Source organism: Sus scrofa, chromosome 1 (assembly GCF_000003025.6).
Source record: "Sus scrofa isolate TJ Tabasco breed Duroc chromosome 1, Sscrofa11.1, whole genome shotgun sequence".
Lineage (NCBI taxonomy): Eukaryota > Metazoa > Chordata > Mammalia > Artiodactyla > Suidae > Sus > Sus scrofa.
In genome coordinates, this window is record NC_010443.5 from 254,780,898 (window position 1) to 254,797,446 (window position 16,549).

A 16,549-nucleotide genomic window follows, 5' to 3' on the forward strand; every position below is an offset into this window, starting at 1 on the left:
GGGAAACAAGCCACATTAGACAGCCTTGAATCTTCCTAGCTCTAGCCTGGATGATGATCATTATTTTTAATATTCATAGCTACCCTTCAAAAGTGTTTATTTTGTGCCAGGCACTTTTTTTTTTTCCTCCCCAAGTGCCTTAACTCATTTAATCTTCACAACCTCCTTCTGAGTTTAGTACTCCTGTTATCCCATTTCAAAGATGGGAAAACTGAGGCACTGACGTCACAGGGCTAGTAAGTGGTGGAGCTGGGATTTGAACTCAGGAAGTTTGGTTCCAGCGTCTGTGTTTTTAGCTACTCCAGAGGGCCCCCAACTTAACAATGGTTCAACTTAGGATTTTTCAACTTTCCAGTCATTGAGATGTGCAAAAGTGAACCTGTACTTCGAGTTTTAAATTCTGGTCTTTTCCCGGGCTGGCGATATGCTGCATGATCCTCTCTCGTGATGCTGACCAGCAGCAGCTGTGGTTCCTGGTCAACCGCAAGATCACAAGGGGAAGCAACCAGGACACTTAAGCCATTCTGTACCAGTTTAGCCGCTCTGTTTTTCACTTTTAGTATAGTGTGCCATAAATTACCTGAGATATTCAGCACTTTATTATGAAACAGGCTTTGTGTGTGATGAGTTAGCCCAGTGTAGGAGTTCCGTGCAGGAGTTCAGGCAGGCGGGGCTGAGCTCTGATCTTTGGTAGGTTAGGTGTATTCAGTGCACCTTCAACTTAGGATGCTTTTCACCTTGACCGTGCATCATATGTAGAGGAGGTCGCGCAGCCAGACAAGGGACTGGTTCCAACTCTGCGCTGTTGGCCACCACCATGGGGCGGCGGGTGGGTAGCTGAGGGAGGGCTGTCCGCCCCATCTGTGCACCCGGGAGTGGGCCCTGACCGAGTCCTCTCCCCCACTGCCCTCCCTCTCCAGATGTGGACGTCCTCCAGCGGCTGGGCCTCAGCTGGACGAAGGCAGCGGGCGGCCGGAGCCCCCCGCCCCCGGGGGTCATTCCGTTCCAGTCCGGCTTCATCTTTACGCAGCGGGCCCGGCTCCAGGCCCCCACGACTGCCGTCATCCCTGCCACCCTGGGCCCAGAGCTGGCGCTGGTGCTGAGCCTCTGCTCCCACCGGGTGAACCATGCCTTCCTCTTCGCCGTCCGCAGCCGGAAGCACAAGCTGCAGCTGGGCCTGCAGTTCCTCCCTGGCAAGACAGTGGTCCACCTGGGGCCCCGGCGCTCTGTGGCCTTCGACCTCGACGTGCACGATGGGCGCTGGCACCACCTGGCCCTGGAGCTCCGAGGCCGCTCGGTCACCCTGGTGACGGCCTGCGGGCAGCGCCGGGTGCCTGTCTCGCTGCCTTTCCACAGGGACCCAGCGCTCGACCCTGAGGGCTTGTTCCTTTTTGGCAAGATGAGCCCGCATGCGGTCCAGTTTGAAGGCGCCCTGTGCCAGTTCAGTATCTACCCTGTGACGCGGGTCGCTCACAATTACTGTACCCACCTGAGAAAGCAGTGTGGACAGGCTGACACGTACCGGCCCCAGCTGGGACCCTTCCTCCCCCGAGACTCTGGCACACCCCTCACCTTCCAGACCGACCTGGCCCTGCTAGGCCTGGAGAACCTGACCACTGCCACGCCAGCCCTGGGGTCACAGCCAGCAGGCAGGGGGCCCAGGGTGACTGTGGTACCTGCCACGCCTGCCAAACCCTTAAGGACTAGCACTACAGGCCCACACCAGCCGGTCACAGTGGAGGGCCCCTCCCACACCCCCCTGCCACCTTCCAAGCTGTCAACCACAGAGCTTCCTCCCATGTCCCCAGCCTCTCCTGCCAGCTCCACCAGACCTGTCCAGCCAGTGCTGAAGAGCACAGCCACCCAAATTCCCAAAAGCCACCCAGCCAAGCCTTCAGCCCTTTCTCCTTCAACTGTCCCTGTCAAAAGCCCCCACCCTACCCTGAAGGCAGCTCCACCTTCCTTCACGAAGCCAGCCCCACCCACCAAGAAGCTACCCACTTCCCAGCCAGTTCCCACCAAAGTCTCCCGGCCCACAGTGAAGCCGATCCAGAGGCATCCGGTCACTCCCAGACCCCCACCGCCCAGCGCCCGGCCCCTACCTCCCGCCACCACTGGCTCCTCTAAAAAGCCTTTTCCCCCAGTGGTCCGGGCTGAGGCCAAGATGAGCGGTCGTGCCAGTGAGCTGGCCCCTGCCCGCACCAGCACACACAAACCTCCCCAGCCCACTGGCTTGCCCCCGTCACCTGCCCCCAGTCCCGTCTCTACCAGGACTCCTCGGCCACCAGCCACGGTGGTGCCTCCCACCCTCGCTCCTGGTTCAGCCCCCACCGGAAGCAAGAAACCCACTGGATCAGAAGCCACAAAGAAAGCCAAACCCAAGAGCAGTCCCCGGAAGCCCGCCCCTCCCAGACCCGGGAAGGCAACCAGGGATGTCCCGTTGAAGGATCCGACACCCGGACCTAGCCCCAGGCATCCCCGGCCCAGCCGGCAGACCACCCCAGCCCCGGTGCTGGCCCCGGCACGATTCCTGTCCTCCAGCCCCCGGCCCATGAGCACTGGCTATTCGTTCTTCCACCTGGTGGGACCCACACCTTTCCTGCTGCTGATGGGACCTCCGGGGCCCAAGGGAGACTGTGGTTTGCCGGTAAGACTGGATGGGGTCTGCATGTTGCTTGGAGCTTGAGTGGGTGCCTGGGGCAGTTGGGTGGTTGCTCCTGGTCAGGGCAGAGGAAGAGAAGCAACTTAGAGCAGGGAGCTAGTTTGCGGCAAAGCCTCAACTCGAACCTGGATCCCCCATCCTCCACCTCTGCTGTGTTCATGATGGCCTATCCTGCTTCCGATTCATGATCCCCAGGGGCAGACTGGGATCTGGTGGTCCCCTCCAGCTAAGAGCATCCCTGGGCTTTGGTTGGCCCAGGCCCTGGGTCATGCTTTGCTAACCTAACCATAAAAGTTGAGTGGTTTAAGGAAATCCACGAGCGGACTGGCCCCAGGTCACGCAGTCCCCAAAGGCCAGTTCTCCTGACTCCTGGAACAGAGTTCCGCCAGCCCCCCAGCTTGTCTGCAAGTTTTGGACAAAGGTCACGCATGGGTAGTCCTGAATGTGTTTGGTTTGGCATATGCAGCATTGTTTAAAAATATTTAATAAGTTACTAATATTTTTTGAATGTGAGAGATTTCTTATAAAAGATTGGGTGACCAGCTTTTCTTGGAAGAGGGAGAGATGCAGTGGCCCGTGGGCTGTGGCCAGGTCAGGGCTGCTGCTTTATTTTATTTTTGGTTTTTTTTAAATTTAGGGCTGCACCTGTGGCATATGGAGATTCCCAGGCTAGGGGTCTAATTGAAACTGTAGCTGCAGGCCTACGCTACGGCCATGGCAACGCAAGATCCGAGCCGTATCTGCTACTTATGCTGCAGCTTGTGGCAAAGCCAGATCCTTAACCCACTGAGGGAGGCCAGGGATCAAACCCAAATCCTCATGGATACTAGTTGGGTTCTTAACCCTCTGAGTCACAGTGGGAACTCCCGGGCTGCTGTGTTAGACAGGAAGGGCTGGCTCCTGTCTGTGCCTGTCTCCCCATCTCCCCACGGGCCTCCCCAGCCTGTCCTGTCGTCTCATCCCTGTTACCTGCCTGACTCCTGTAGACATTTGATTTGTGGCTCCCGGTAGAGGCATTTGGAGAGAGGAGAGTCAGGGTCGGTCCGAGCAGTCAAAGACGAGGGAAAGAACATTCCACGTGCAAGAGACAGTCTCAGGGTCGATGCCTCCGGCGTGTCTGGGACTGTCTCCAGGGGCAACGACCTTTCTGCAGTTGGAGGCCAATTCCTCCGGGTGGGGAATGATGAGATGGAGTTTCCAGAAAGCTCGGGCCTCTGCTCTGTTCTCCTGCCTTGGCGGTGACCCCTGTGCGGGTCTCTCCTTCCCCGGGGCCGGGGCTCCCATCAGTCTCCATGCTTTTGGGGTTAGGCTCCCCACGGTGTGGAGACAGTGGCAGATGTTGGGAATTCCCAGGCCTTAATGAGTTTTAATCATCATCAGGAATAATATTTATTCAGCCTGTCTCCAAGGGGACTGAGAGCTCCTTTTTATTATAACCATATTGTAGAACGTATGGAAAATGGATGCATTGCTTTGCAATTATGTCAACATTGTGCTCAAGCCCCGTGTTTTCTGCAATTGGCAGGGGAGGGAGTGGGGAGCCGAGGAAAGCAGGAGAAGCCTTTTTCACCCCTCCAGGCTCCCCAGCGCTACTCAGGCACTGGGTAGTTTGGGCCTGTGAGAGCTCAGCTTTCCAAGTGGTGGGCAATGCCAGCTTCACTGGCTGTGAGGTGGAAAGGGGGTGCATGTCCCCCTCTTCTGTCAGAGGGGGGTCAAGTTTAAGGTCGTCCTCCTGCCAAGCGGAGGAGGCCAACCCTGTCCCCCAAGGCTGTGTGTGATGTGGAAAAAAAGGGAGGCCATGTCCAAGCCAGCAGAACTGGCGCAGGAACAGGTTTTTAGGGTGTAGACTCTGCCTTTGGGCCTGCTGGATGCCTGAGTCCCGTACTTTCCTCCTGGGCTTGGTGAGGTGGGTCAGCCGGAGGTCAGCCCTCCTGCCAGATGGGTCTTGAACTTCCTCCCTGATCGAAGAAGGTATTGGAATTGACTTGTTCCACGTGTGGATGCTTAGGGATCATTCAGTTCAACCCTTGTCATTGGGCAGGTGAGCAGCCTCGCGGCTGTTCCCAGAAAGGGCCATGATTTCCTCGGAAGCCACGCAGCCCATGGGAGGCACAGCTGAAGTTTACGGCCCAGCTCCAGACTCCACCATCAGCACATTCCAATCAGCCCCTTGAATGTCCGCTCTGAGACCCTTGGACTCAGGGCCGGGGGGCTGGGGGTGTCAGAGCCTGTTCTTGGTCTTAAGAGCTCAGTGTCAGAAGAATCTTCTATTTCTATCCAGATCACGTTTATGCGTTATTTCCACACTCCTAAAGGGAGGGGTGTCTCCCCTTAAGACCCCGTGGAAACTGGTCCAGGAGGGTAGGGTGTGTGCACGGACTCCTGCTCTGCCGATGAGAGGATGGGGGTTGCAGAGATAGAAGGGTTGGCCCAGGGCACGCAGCCCATTCTTGCAGGAGGAGCTGGGATGCAGCTCCAGGTCCCGAGTTCAGTAAGGACCATGGCTCTTCCTGCGTCTCCAGCCCGCCACAGAGCACAGGAGGAAAGACATCCGTCTGCCCGGGTACCATCCTGCCTCATGTCCCTGCTAGCCCCTAGTCCCACCCTCCCCCTAGCTTGGAACCTGGTCTCCAGTAGGAACCAAGAAGCTTCTAGAAGCAAAACTGGTGGCAAACTGGTCATTTATATTTCTCCAGATATCAGAAATTGTTATGGCATCTTTGAGCGGCAGTGACAAGAGCCCTGTTCCTACTGTTCTCTCCTACCCCGCTCCGAAGCCCCGTGTACATTCAGGATCTAAGCCCAGCAGAGCAGAAGCTGTGCTGCCTGGGACGTGGGCACACATCGTCCTCAGTCTGGGCACACACAGACCTGGGTTTAAATCCTGGCTCCACGCCTTACTAGCGCTGTGGCCCAGACCCATTCTAAGTTAATGTTTCTGCAGAATGTAAGGCAATTCTAGCTCCCACCTCCTGTGAAGCAAACCGAGTGACCTCCAGGGCCGCCTGGGGCTTCTAGATTTGTTGGGTGATTTGGGGAACTTTTTCCTCTCCCTGGGGTTGTTTCCCTTCTGTAACCCAGCACGAGGAGAGCATCCATCCTAGAAATGAGTGCGGGACCTTTCCGAGCCCGAGAGGGCTTTCGAGGCTGTTTCTGACGGGATCTGCATGGTTCTCAAGGGCCATGGGACAGACTGGCAGAGGCCGAGACCAAGTCTGGGCCCAGGCCTGCCAGGAGTTGTAGCCACTGAGCGAGGGAGCTCTGTGGGAGCCCCAGGAGCGGGAGGAGCATGGAAAAGCTGAGCTTGGCCCCGGGTGAGTAGGGGCGGGGAGGCTGCGGTTCACAGAGGCTGCACAGAAGCTGCACAGAAGCCCCACGCCCAGGAGGAGGCGAGTCAAGGCCTTATTTATTCACAAGCGGGCCGCTGGCATTTGCACGCCCTTGCACTTTTTCCAAGCGTCACCTCAGGGAGACCCGGCTGAGTGCCTGGCCCACAGCAGATGCTCCATGACTATCTGGGAGATGAATGAGGGAATTTGATCCGTACAAAAAACAGGTTGTCCTGACACGCAGGCCAGGATCTTTGAGGTTATGCAGATCTCTGCTGCCGGTGGGGTAAGACGGCGTGTGGCGTGCAAAAGCACATAGATTTTGGATGTGGAATGACCTAGGTTTGAACCATTCCCTTATCCAGCCATCTTTTCATTCTTTCAACAAATGTTGAATGAGTGCCTTGTAGGTGCTGGGTGCTGTGTGATCTTTGGCAAGTCACTTCACCTCTCTGAACCTTGGCTTTTGCCCCTGCAAAAGAAGGGTACAGAACCACCGACCTTTCTGGGGTTGTGTGGGTTGTCTGAGATGAGAGGAGTAAAGCATTAGAGTCTGGGTCCCGGGGGATCGTTGTGTCTGATTATCGAGGTGCTCAAGGTTGAAGGAGGGGCCCTGATGCCCTAAGAGAGGTTCTGGCACGGGAGGGCCTTCATGCTGCTGGAGGTTAGGAATCAGGGCTAGATCCTGGGAAATTCACCCCTTAGGGTGGTATCTAGAACCTAGGAGGAGAACAGAGGGGTATTTTGCTTTGTCTCCGGCATGTCGTTTTTGAGTTCCTGCTGTGTGCCAGGCTCTATGCTAAGCAGTTTGCATGCTGTGTCCTGTTGCTTCAGGCGGAACAGGGTAACTGAGGAGCATTTAAAGAGGGGACCGTTTACAGAGGTGTGGGCATCATCAAAAGAATCCGCGGGGGCTGGCCAAGCACGTGGGGTCCATCCCAAAGGCACAGGGGGAGGGCAGGGTGTTGCCAGATGCCAGTGAGGGTTAAAACATGAACAGGGGTCTCCGACAGGAGCTGGGACCAAACTATAGCCCAGCAAGAAGGGAGCAGGAAGAGAAATACCCCCTCACCTTGATCTCTGCAGTTTCTTGTTGGGGCCTCCCATGACCAAATTCAGCCAGAAGTGGAGAGCAGGGAAGTCTGGGGGTGCAGCCTGCAGAGGTCAGCCTCCCAGGGCACAGAATGGATCTGGGGAGCAAGTGGAGAACAGCCAGCCCGCATCCACGTTATCTCGGAAGATGGGTACCGTGGTGCCCGTTTTACAGCTGGGCAAGTCGAGGCCCGGAGGCACAGGGAGATGGAGTAATTTGCTCGGGGGCCATGCTGGGAAGCCCTGTCCCAGGAGGCTTCCCTAGGACAAGGACAGGGGAAAGCTCAGCGCCCTGTGGGCTAATCTTGGGAATAATCGTGAGCTCTGCCAGTCAGAGAGTAGAGGGCCTTTTGAGATCCCCCTGCCTCCCCCGCACCAGGCTACAGGCACGGAGCAGAGGGCCAGAGAATGAAAGGTCATTGCTCAGGGTCACCCCTGTGAGCAGCAGCAGCAGCACACTCAGAACTGGACTCAGGTCTCCCAGATCCCAGGCCTGCGAAACCTCTCCCTGCTGGCTGCCAGGGGCCATGCCAACCAGAACTTCCTTCCTCCTGCAGGGCTTGGCAGGAGGGCTGTTGCAGCTGGACACAAGGGTGGACTTGTTCCGCGGGATGGGGTTCCCCTCGGCCTGGCTGTTGGAGGCCAGGACCCTTGGGGGATGCCCAGAGCGGCTGCTCGCTTGTTTCCATGGCTCTGTTTGCGTGAGCCCCGAGCCCAGGCCTCGTCCACCTCCCCCAGACAGGCTTGCGGCCCCCGCTCCCCTCCCCCTCAGCTCCGGGCCCTCTCAGAGGCCCTGTTGTTTGCAGCGTGGAGTGGAAAAATCCCACCCCGGCCTCGTGAATCATCCCAGAGTCACCCGCTCAGGCTTCAGGCCCTGGAAAGAAATGGCAGCGTTTTTCCACTGCATGGAGGAGAAGAGGCAGGGTCTCGATCAGGCGAGAGGGGCAGGGGGCGCCCGGCTCCCTGAGTGTGCGAGGGTCAGACTTGGGGCTGCAGCCGGGCAGCCGGGCAGCCCCAGCGTGGGTGGTGGTGGAGGAGGGACCTTGGGCCGCAGCTGGGGGGCTGGGCCACCGTGGCAAGGAGTCAGGCTGTGAAGTGACATCACCAGGCCAGGCCATGGGTCCTGACTGGCACCGAGAGTCTGCTGTGCAGATGTCCAGGATGAAGTCAGACTCCAGGCTGGATGCCCCTGTTTCTGGGGCAGGAGATGTGCCAAGAGGGTGGGGCCAGACCGATGCAGCAGCGGCTCTCCCGGTGGGCATGAGGGAGCGACACCCCACAGAGCCGTGGCCTTCTTCTCTGGGTGATGGGTGCGACCTCACCTTTCCCCTCCCGCCGAATAACCTCGAAGAGAAATCGGTACCACCCAGAAGTTCAGGAAATGCCAGTGTGGGGGAGGTTCTGGGATGTTCTGGAATGTTCCCTGATGCCTGTACAAGGAAGGGGACTGGCCCGAGGTTGCACACCTAGTCACAACATACCTGGCTGAGATGGGGTGTGTGTGGAAGCTGCCCGGCATAGGAGAACAAGGCAAATGGTCCTGGGTTGAACCCAGGCCCTGCCTGTTAGCTGTGTGGCCTTGAGTTACACAGTTTGCCTCTCTGAGCCTCTCTGTGGTTTCTCTGTAAAAAGAGGGCTGGCTCATGATAACGAAACCCACGGTAATGCTTGGCCTTAGCCCCCTGCCTTTCCCTTTAATCTGGGTCACCTGGAAGAACAGGGCCAAGGATGGCCTTTGAGGAAAGAAAATCTTTTTGCTCTCCCCCCACACAGATGCCGAGGAAGGTGGCTTGAAATTTTAAGTGGGGGAGGCTCCAGCGGCTTGTTTAACAAAACAGCACTGCCTTTCTGGGCCGTAACTTTGTGGCGGGCCCCAGTCTTAGCACTTCTTATAGATTATCTGTCAGCTAGGTGCTTGCTGTCACAGCCGCAGTTCGCAGTTAAGGATTGAAGCCTTCAAGACTGGAGGGAGCTGACTTGAAGCCACACAGCTAGGAAGTAGGGGTGCCCAGTGAGGACCCAGGCCCTGGCTTAGACCACCGTCCTCCTGCCTTCTAGCCCTGGATCTCAAACCTGCAGAAGTAGATACAAGACTAGAAACTGTCCGCCCAGTCCCTGGGCACTGGCTGGAAGGAGCCCCACTGGCTGCTGCCAATTGGGCCAGAGGTACCTGGAGGCTCAGAGGTGGCCAGGACTTGCCTGAGGTCACACAGCAGCCTCCTCCCTCCCCCCAGGGTTCTCTCCAGGGACCCTGGGGCCTTGGGACTCCTATCTGCCTGTCTGGATCTCTCTCTTCTGATTTTCTATTCACGGACCAACAAGCACGTGGTGTTCACAGGCCAGAACTATGAACCAAGGCTGCCCAGTGTGAGATCTGGATTAATTACCAGCCAAATCGTACTGGGTTTTCAACACCGATTTTAACTCTGGGCAGGAAACCTGGAATCGCCTTGATGGTTATTTGAAACAAATGAATTCCCCAGGCCTCACACATCCTCGAAAGCTTGGCTTCCCTTGAGGGCTCTGTGTTCAGTTCTTTACATCAGGCCCTTGGTTAAGCCTCATTTACTCCTCCGGAGGGGATAGGACAGTAACTATGGGAAAGGGGAGCCGTGGAGACTCGGACTGAAGGCCTCGTGCCATGTCTCCAGCTATTAAGTGGCAAGACGAGGATTTGAACAGAGGTCAGCCTGTGGTTTAGTAAGTCTGCCTGGCTGCCTCGAAGGAAAGAGAGGTGAGGCCAGGTAGGTGCTCCCTGAATGCCATGCTGCAGGGTTGGGCCCTTCTTATGTGGGCAATGGGGAGCCATTGAATGTTGTTGAGCAGGGGGAATGCCTTGGGAAGGTGAACCAGGCTGTGTGCAGGAAGACTGGAGAGGGGAGAGCGTGGAGGCGGGGAGACAAGTGAGGGGACTGTCGCAGGTCCGGTCTCAGGGAGTGGTGCTGAAGGCTGGACCCAGCTGTGACCACTTCAATAGATAGGATATTTGAGTGACAATGGTGTACCAGGCAGGGTGTTAAATGTTTACCCTCTTTCATTTTGTCCTCCTGATAATCCTATGAGGAGGGTATTATTGCCCCATTTCATAGGTCCAGGCAGGTTAAGGATCTCGGCCAAATCCAGCTAGTAGGTGGCAGCACTGGGACTTGAACCCAGGCCTGTGTGATGCAAAGCCTTTCCCTTAACATCCTTGGTGCTGCGCTGCTTCTCCGTAGTACAGATGATGCTCGGTGTGACCTTGGACAAGTCCCTTCTCTTCTCAGGCTCTGCAGAGAACTTGGCTGAACTCTGAGGTCTCTTGATGCTTTATTTGATCAGATATTTGGCTGAGCCTTGGGACGAGAGATGACTCATAGCCCATTAGTTCCTTTGAGGAGACCGGGCTTCTAAGCAGATGATTCCGCAAATATAATTTGGTGGCCTTTAAAGCAGAGTTTGGAAAAGGGGGATTTGGCCAAACTTGGGGAAGGGATCGGGAGAGGCTTCCTGGAGGAGGAGACACCTTACGTTATCTGAGTAATAAAAGATGAGTGCTTTAAAGACCAAGTAGCAAAGGCCTGAAAGCCCCAAAGAGCTGAGTTCCTCAGGGGGAACTCCCCCTCTTCTCAGCCGTGGGGGTTCCAGACCCAGAACTCTGGACAGGTTTGTCGAATGACTGCTTGAATCCATTCTCTCCTGCCACTTGGCACTGATGCTGTCTTCTTGCTTTTTACTTAGGGTCCCCCTGGGCTGCCTGGGCTCCCTGGACCCCCTGGTGCACGAGGTCCCCGGGTAAGTGATCACACGCTGTCCTTTGGAGTTCTGGTGAGCTCTTTGCCCTGTGTCCCACTGCCCTTGAAGTCCCAGCTTTGCTGTGTGTCCCTGTGCTGCCTGGCACGCATTTACTGCTTTGTCCGTTGGCGTGGACATTGGGCCCTTAGGAGGAACCATGTGGCCAGATGTGGCATGGGACAGCGAGGCCCTCTTGCCAGGTCTCAGCTGTCCATTGTGGACAGCCTGGAGTGAAGAAGGGGTTTCTGCAGACCACAAGCCCTCAGCTGATGGGCTTTGGTGTTTGTCCAGGAGAAAAGCTGGACTTGGGAGAGCGTGGCCCTTGCATCAATCTTCCACCTCTGCAGGGCCCACCTGGGGTGGGGATGCTGACCTAGGCAACCGGACAGGCCATGCCAGGGAAGGGGTGAGCTCCCCATGCTGAGAGGTTCAACCAGGGGCTGCAGGACAGCTTGGCAGGGCTGCAGCGGCTGACAGGAGCCAGCCTGAATCTCAGAGTCAAAAACAGCTCCTATGTGTTATGCCTGGCACATCACTTAATGCTGCCTTATTTGATCCCCTGTCCTTCCAGGACCTGTATGGGCCAGTCTGATCACTCTCATTTTAGGATGAGAGGAGTTCCCGTTGTGGTTCAGCGGTAACAAACCTGACTAGCATCCACGAGGATGTGGGTTCGATCCCTGGCCTCGCTCAGTGGGTTAAGGATCCGGTGTCGCCATGAGCCGTGGTGTAAGCTGCAGACACAGCTTGGATCCTGCGTTGCTGTGGCTGTGGTGTAGACCGGCAGCTGCAGCTCCAATTAGACCCCTAGCCTGGGAACTTCCGTGTGCTGTGGGTGTGGCCCTAAAAAGCAAAAACAAATAATCGTTTTAGGGATGAGAAAACCAAACGGCGAGGCAATGGAAGAGCCAGGACTGGAACCCAGGCTCTTTACCACATGATACTGGGACTCTTGGGGGGTCCTTTTGGAGAGAAATCTGTCCTTTCCCCAAGAGGGCTTAGACCCACGGCGCCTGGCATCTGTGCCCAGGCTGAATCAGCCTTTCCCACGCCGGGTGCCTGGCGAGGCCCTGGCAGAGATAGCTGCCTGGGGCATATTTTTAGCTCTGAGCCCAGCGGATGGTTCTGGTTATGCAATTACTTGAGCCCTAGTTCCCTCCAGACCTGGCCCTGTGCTCCCTGGGCCCAGGGCTCTGGAATCTGCTGTCTGAAGTGGCATTTCCTCCTGGCTTTGGAGTCTCCGTGGAGCACTTGCCCAGAGCTGGGGACCACAGAGGTGTCATGGACCCTGCTGGCCAAGGACCTTGTAGCCTGGGATCAGGACAAGGCCCTTGGGCCTAGCATTCCAGCCCGTGCCGCCAAACTTCTCCTAAGCCCTCAACCTCTGCCCCTTGGCTTGGGCAGTCCTTGCAACCCGGCATGTCCTCCTTTGCAAACTCCTCCTCCATCCATGGTCAGATCAAATGCCACCTCCTTTTCTGATGGTCACCTCCCTCTTGGAGCTCCTGCAGCAATTAACTGCCCCCCGAATCGTGTCGATCCCTTTGTAAAAGCTCACATTGACCGCTGAACTCTGTCATGTGAGTGGCATAAGCCTGATCTCCTCCTGTCCTCCCAGCCTTCCTGATAAGTGGGTTCCAGTATTATCCCCATTTTGCAGGTAAAGAAACTGAGGTTCAGTTACTCTGGATAAGGTCAAACATACAGTAAATGCCGGCGCTAGGATTGAACCTGGGCTGTCTGGCTCCAGAGCCCATTCGTGATCTTTTTTTTCTCTTTATTTCCCCCTTTTCAAGGAGGGATGGGGGCAGGGGTTGCACCTGCAGCATATCACAGCCACCGCCACAGCCACAGCAACGCAGGATCCGAGCCACATCTGCAACCTACACAGCAGCTCACAGCAATGCTGGATCCTTAACCCACTGAGTGGGGCCAGGGATTGAACCAGCATCCTCATGGATACTAGTCAGGTTCTTAACCCACTGGGCCACGACGGGAACTCCTAGCCCATCCATGATCTTAAACTACCTATTGTGCTCATTTTTCCATCTACTCAACTGAGCTCCTCTGGGCCGGAGACAGGCCTGTTGACTCTTCCTTTCACACGATGCTTAGCAGAGCACCCCGTGTGCAGAAGGTGCTGGGCAAAGGTTTCTGATGGGTTCTAGCCTGGGAGTCAGAACCTTTCTACCCAGGAGCAGTGCTACCCTAGGCTGGTCCCTTCCCTAGCCTGGGCCTCAGTTTCTGCATCTATAAAACATGGGATCATGGTAAAGCATTTCCATCCAAGGTTCCTCCCAGCTCTGAAATTCCACAAGTGAGGGAATGACTCTCCTGACATCCTTCTCAGGCTGTCTCTGTGCACACACCTCCCCCCCCACCCCGAGCCGCCCCTCACCCTGTTTTTAGACTAGAAATCCCATAGATCATAAAATTCCAAAGATAGTAGACTGCTAGGACTAAACCATCCCTGTTCCTCTGTACAGATGGTGGCGCTGGGGCTTTCGGAGGGGCAGGGCCTTACCTGAGGTCACCCAGAGCTCTGTCGCCTGGCCCTGTCCCCCCTCCGCTCACTCCCCTGGCCTGTGAGGGGCGCTGGGGAATCCCTAGGCCCTCCCCCTCCCAGCCTTCTGGGCTGCAGCCTTTGTAGCATCGCTCTGCTTGGCTCTTAGTCAACTATGTGATTCGTTTCTCTGCAAGGCAGTGGCTGGAGAGGGGTGGGGAGGTGGGGGTGGGAAAGCAGGAAGACCCCACCTTCACAAGCTGCAGATGGGGCCGCCGGGGGCTCTATCCCCAGTCTTGGAGGCACAACTGGGGAGAGGTGGCCACCCTTGATGTCACTCGGCACAGCCTGTGTCTGGGGTATTAGATGTGACACTTCCCTTCCCCAACGCCCCTGTTCAGCCTTCTCCCGATTCAGCCTGAGCACTGAGGTTACACCCCAGAGCCCAGGCTGGGGTGCAGCTCTGAGGTCTCCCCGATTCCTTAGAGACCCTGAGTCCCAGTCATTCATGGCACCGATGGGGAGACTGAGGCTGGAGGGAGGGAGGGCTCAGAACGGGGACCAGGTGGCATCTATGTGCCAGGACATACTGGGCAGGAGCTGAGAGTTGATTATTTTGGAAGTCACCCCCTGACACCTTTTATCAGCTCCCCAGGCCCAACGAGCTTCTGAACGCTGTTCCCTCCTGACACATTTGGAGAAGGGGAGGGTCCCCGTCTAGGCATCGAGAAAGAGGGAGGTGTCTTGGGCGGAATGTGACAGGCTGCAGCTGGGAGCTTGGCCTCCAAGAGGGAGGAAGGAAGCAGATTTATATACAGCCAGATCGGATGAGTCAAGAGGAGCCAGGGACAAGGGCAGTGTGTCTAATGGCTGCTGTGATAGGGGCCACCCGTCCAGGTGCCTGTCCCCACCCCCGATGCATGAGATTATTCCTATTGGACAAAGATCCTCAGAAAGCACTCGACTCTCAGGACTCTGTTTATGTTACTGGGCTGCAAGACTCCAGCCTAGGGTCCTTGCGAAGAACGTGGACAGAAGGCCCCAGCTGTTGTCAGGAAGATTTGAATATGGCCTGGGAAAATCCAGTGCTGCAAATAAGCCTTGGACTTGAAGCCAGCAAACTGGATCCTGGCCCTTGCTTGGCCACTGTTCTGCTGTGTGACCTTGGCCAAGACTCATTGACTCTCTGGGTTTAGTCTTCCCAGCTGCTTCATGGTCCCTGGGGACGCTGTAAGCTCAGAGCATGTAGGAATCTAAGAGAGAGAGCTCTGAGGACGTGTCATGGCCACTGGAGGGATGCGCCTGTGTTCAGAGGAAGCCATATGCTCCCTTGATCAAACTTGCTGCCCCAGACGCTCCTACAAAGCCCAGTTGTAAGGGTGCTGAGGTTGCCTCGAGCAGGAGGAGTCCCAGAAGTTACCCTGGAGAAGGTACATTAAAGCCACACCTTGAAGGAGGGGTTGGGTTTCAGCTGGAGGAGTGGTTGGGAACGGCATGCCAGATGATGGAACAGCATGGCAAAGGAGATGTGGGGAGGAAGTACCAGGCGAGCTGCCAGGAAGCAACTAGCTGTGTGTTCTGAGCCTGAGGAAGCACATGTGGGCGGGCCGATGGGGCCCAGTGGAGAGAGGGTGGAAAGGTGGTCAAATTCCAGGGGTAAGGGCTTGTGCTCCGAAGCCAGATGGCTGAGGTTGAGAGCTAGCTTTGCCCCTTAGCAGCTTGGTGACCTGAGAAAGTTATAAACCTCTCTGAACCACAGCTCCACATCTTCAAAATGGGCATCATGGGAGTTCCCGTCGTGGTGCAGTTGTTCACGAACCCGACTAGGAACCATGAGGTTGCGGGTTCCATCCCTGGCCTCACTCAGTGGACTAAGGATCCGGCGTTGCCTTGAGCTGTGGTGTAGGTCACAACACAGCTGGGATCTGGTGTTGTTGTAGCTGTGGTGTAGGCTGGCAGCTGTAGCTCCGATTAGACCCATATCCTGGGCACCTCCATATGCCGCGGGTGCACCCCTAGAAAGACAAAAAAACAAAAAACAAAAATGGGCGTCATGGTAGCACCTATCTTGTGGGTTAATAGGATGAAATGGGATAATGCACGAAAAGTGTTTAGCGCAGGGCCAGGCGTCCGAGGAGCCTCTCTGCAAGCGGGCTGCATGCCCAGGCGGCTGAGCCTCTGCTAGTGGAGAAGTCCCAGCGGGCGGGCGGGCAGGCGGAAGTGCCAGGCCCTGCTCTAGGACCTCTATTGTCCTCTCATCTCTCTTTTTCTTTTCTTTCAGGGTCCTCCTGGGCCTTATGGAAATCCAGGCCTCCCTGGCCCTCCCGGAGCCAAAGTGAGTATTTGCTGTGGGGTCTGGAGGTAGAGCCATAGAGTGGGTGCAGGGCTTAGGGCTACAGTGGGGGAGCTTTGTTTCCTAGAGGGCCTCAGGGTGGCTGTGGCAGCCCCAGAACCAGGCCACAAGCACTTCCTGAGCATTTCCCAGGTGCCAGGCCCCGTCCTGGGTTAGAGACACCGCGAGGAGGGAGGTGTTGAGCTTCCGGTGGGGAGGGATGGGGCGCTGGAGGGGGAAGCAGGGCCACCGGCACCTACGGCCCTCAAAGGGAGTGGGAAGAAAGATCATTTGCTACTAAGCAGGGAGGGCCTCGAATGTACATGTTACTGGATCATAAGACACACCCTGGGGAGACAGGTCAGGTTTTGAGCTGGGGAGGGAGGTGGGAAGATCGTGATTGCGAAGGATCCCTGGATGCCGTGTGGGAGATGGGCTGGGGCTGGGGGCCCGAGCAGAGGCAGGGAGTCCTGGGGTGACACAGCGTAGGGGTGTGGGAGGAGGGGCGGTGGGCGCCTTGATGATGTGGGGGTGAGGTGGCGAGGACTCAGGGATGGGTGGAGGAGAGAGACCGTGAGGCCCCGGGGTTAGCCTTGGTGACCAAAGCAAGGAACCCAGAAGGAGGGCTAAGATGGTGCTGGAGTTCCCGCTGTGGCTCGGTGGTTCACAACCCGACTAGTATCCATGAGGATGCGGGTTCAGTCCCTGGCCTCGCTCAGTGGGTTAAGGATCTGGCATTGTCGTGAGCTGTGGGGCAGGTCGCAGACGAAGTTGGGGTTCAACCGTTAGCCTGGGGACTTCCATATGCTGCCATTGCATTTGGGAACTGGTAGCCCAGCCAGGTAGACCTTCTGAAGCTC

General features: G+C 56.7%; 1 protein-coding gene across 5 annotated transcripts in view; it reads left to right on the forward strand.

The window, feature by feature from the left end:
- The window catches only part of COL27A1 (collagen type XXVII alpha 1 chain), a 156,318-nt gene that overhangs the window by 12,322 nt on the left and 127,447 nt on the right, over nt 1–16,549 (forward strand). For all 5 annotated transcript variants that reach the window (XR_002337368.1, XR_001306592.2, XM_021067868.1 and 2 more), the window contains exons 3-5: nt 921–2,647; nt 10,801–10,854; nt 15,639–15,692. Coding sequence is in view for 3 of the 5 variants with exons in the window: in XM_021067868.1 (XP_020923527.1) it covers nt 921–2,647; nt 10,801–10,854; nt 15,639–15,692 (1,835 nt within the window). In the remaining 2 variants the exon portion in view is untranslated. The remainder of the gene's footprint in view (nt 1–920; nt 2,648–10,800; nt 10,855–15,638; nt 15,693–16,549) is intronic.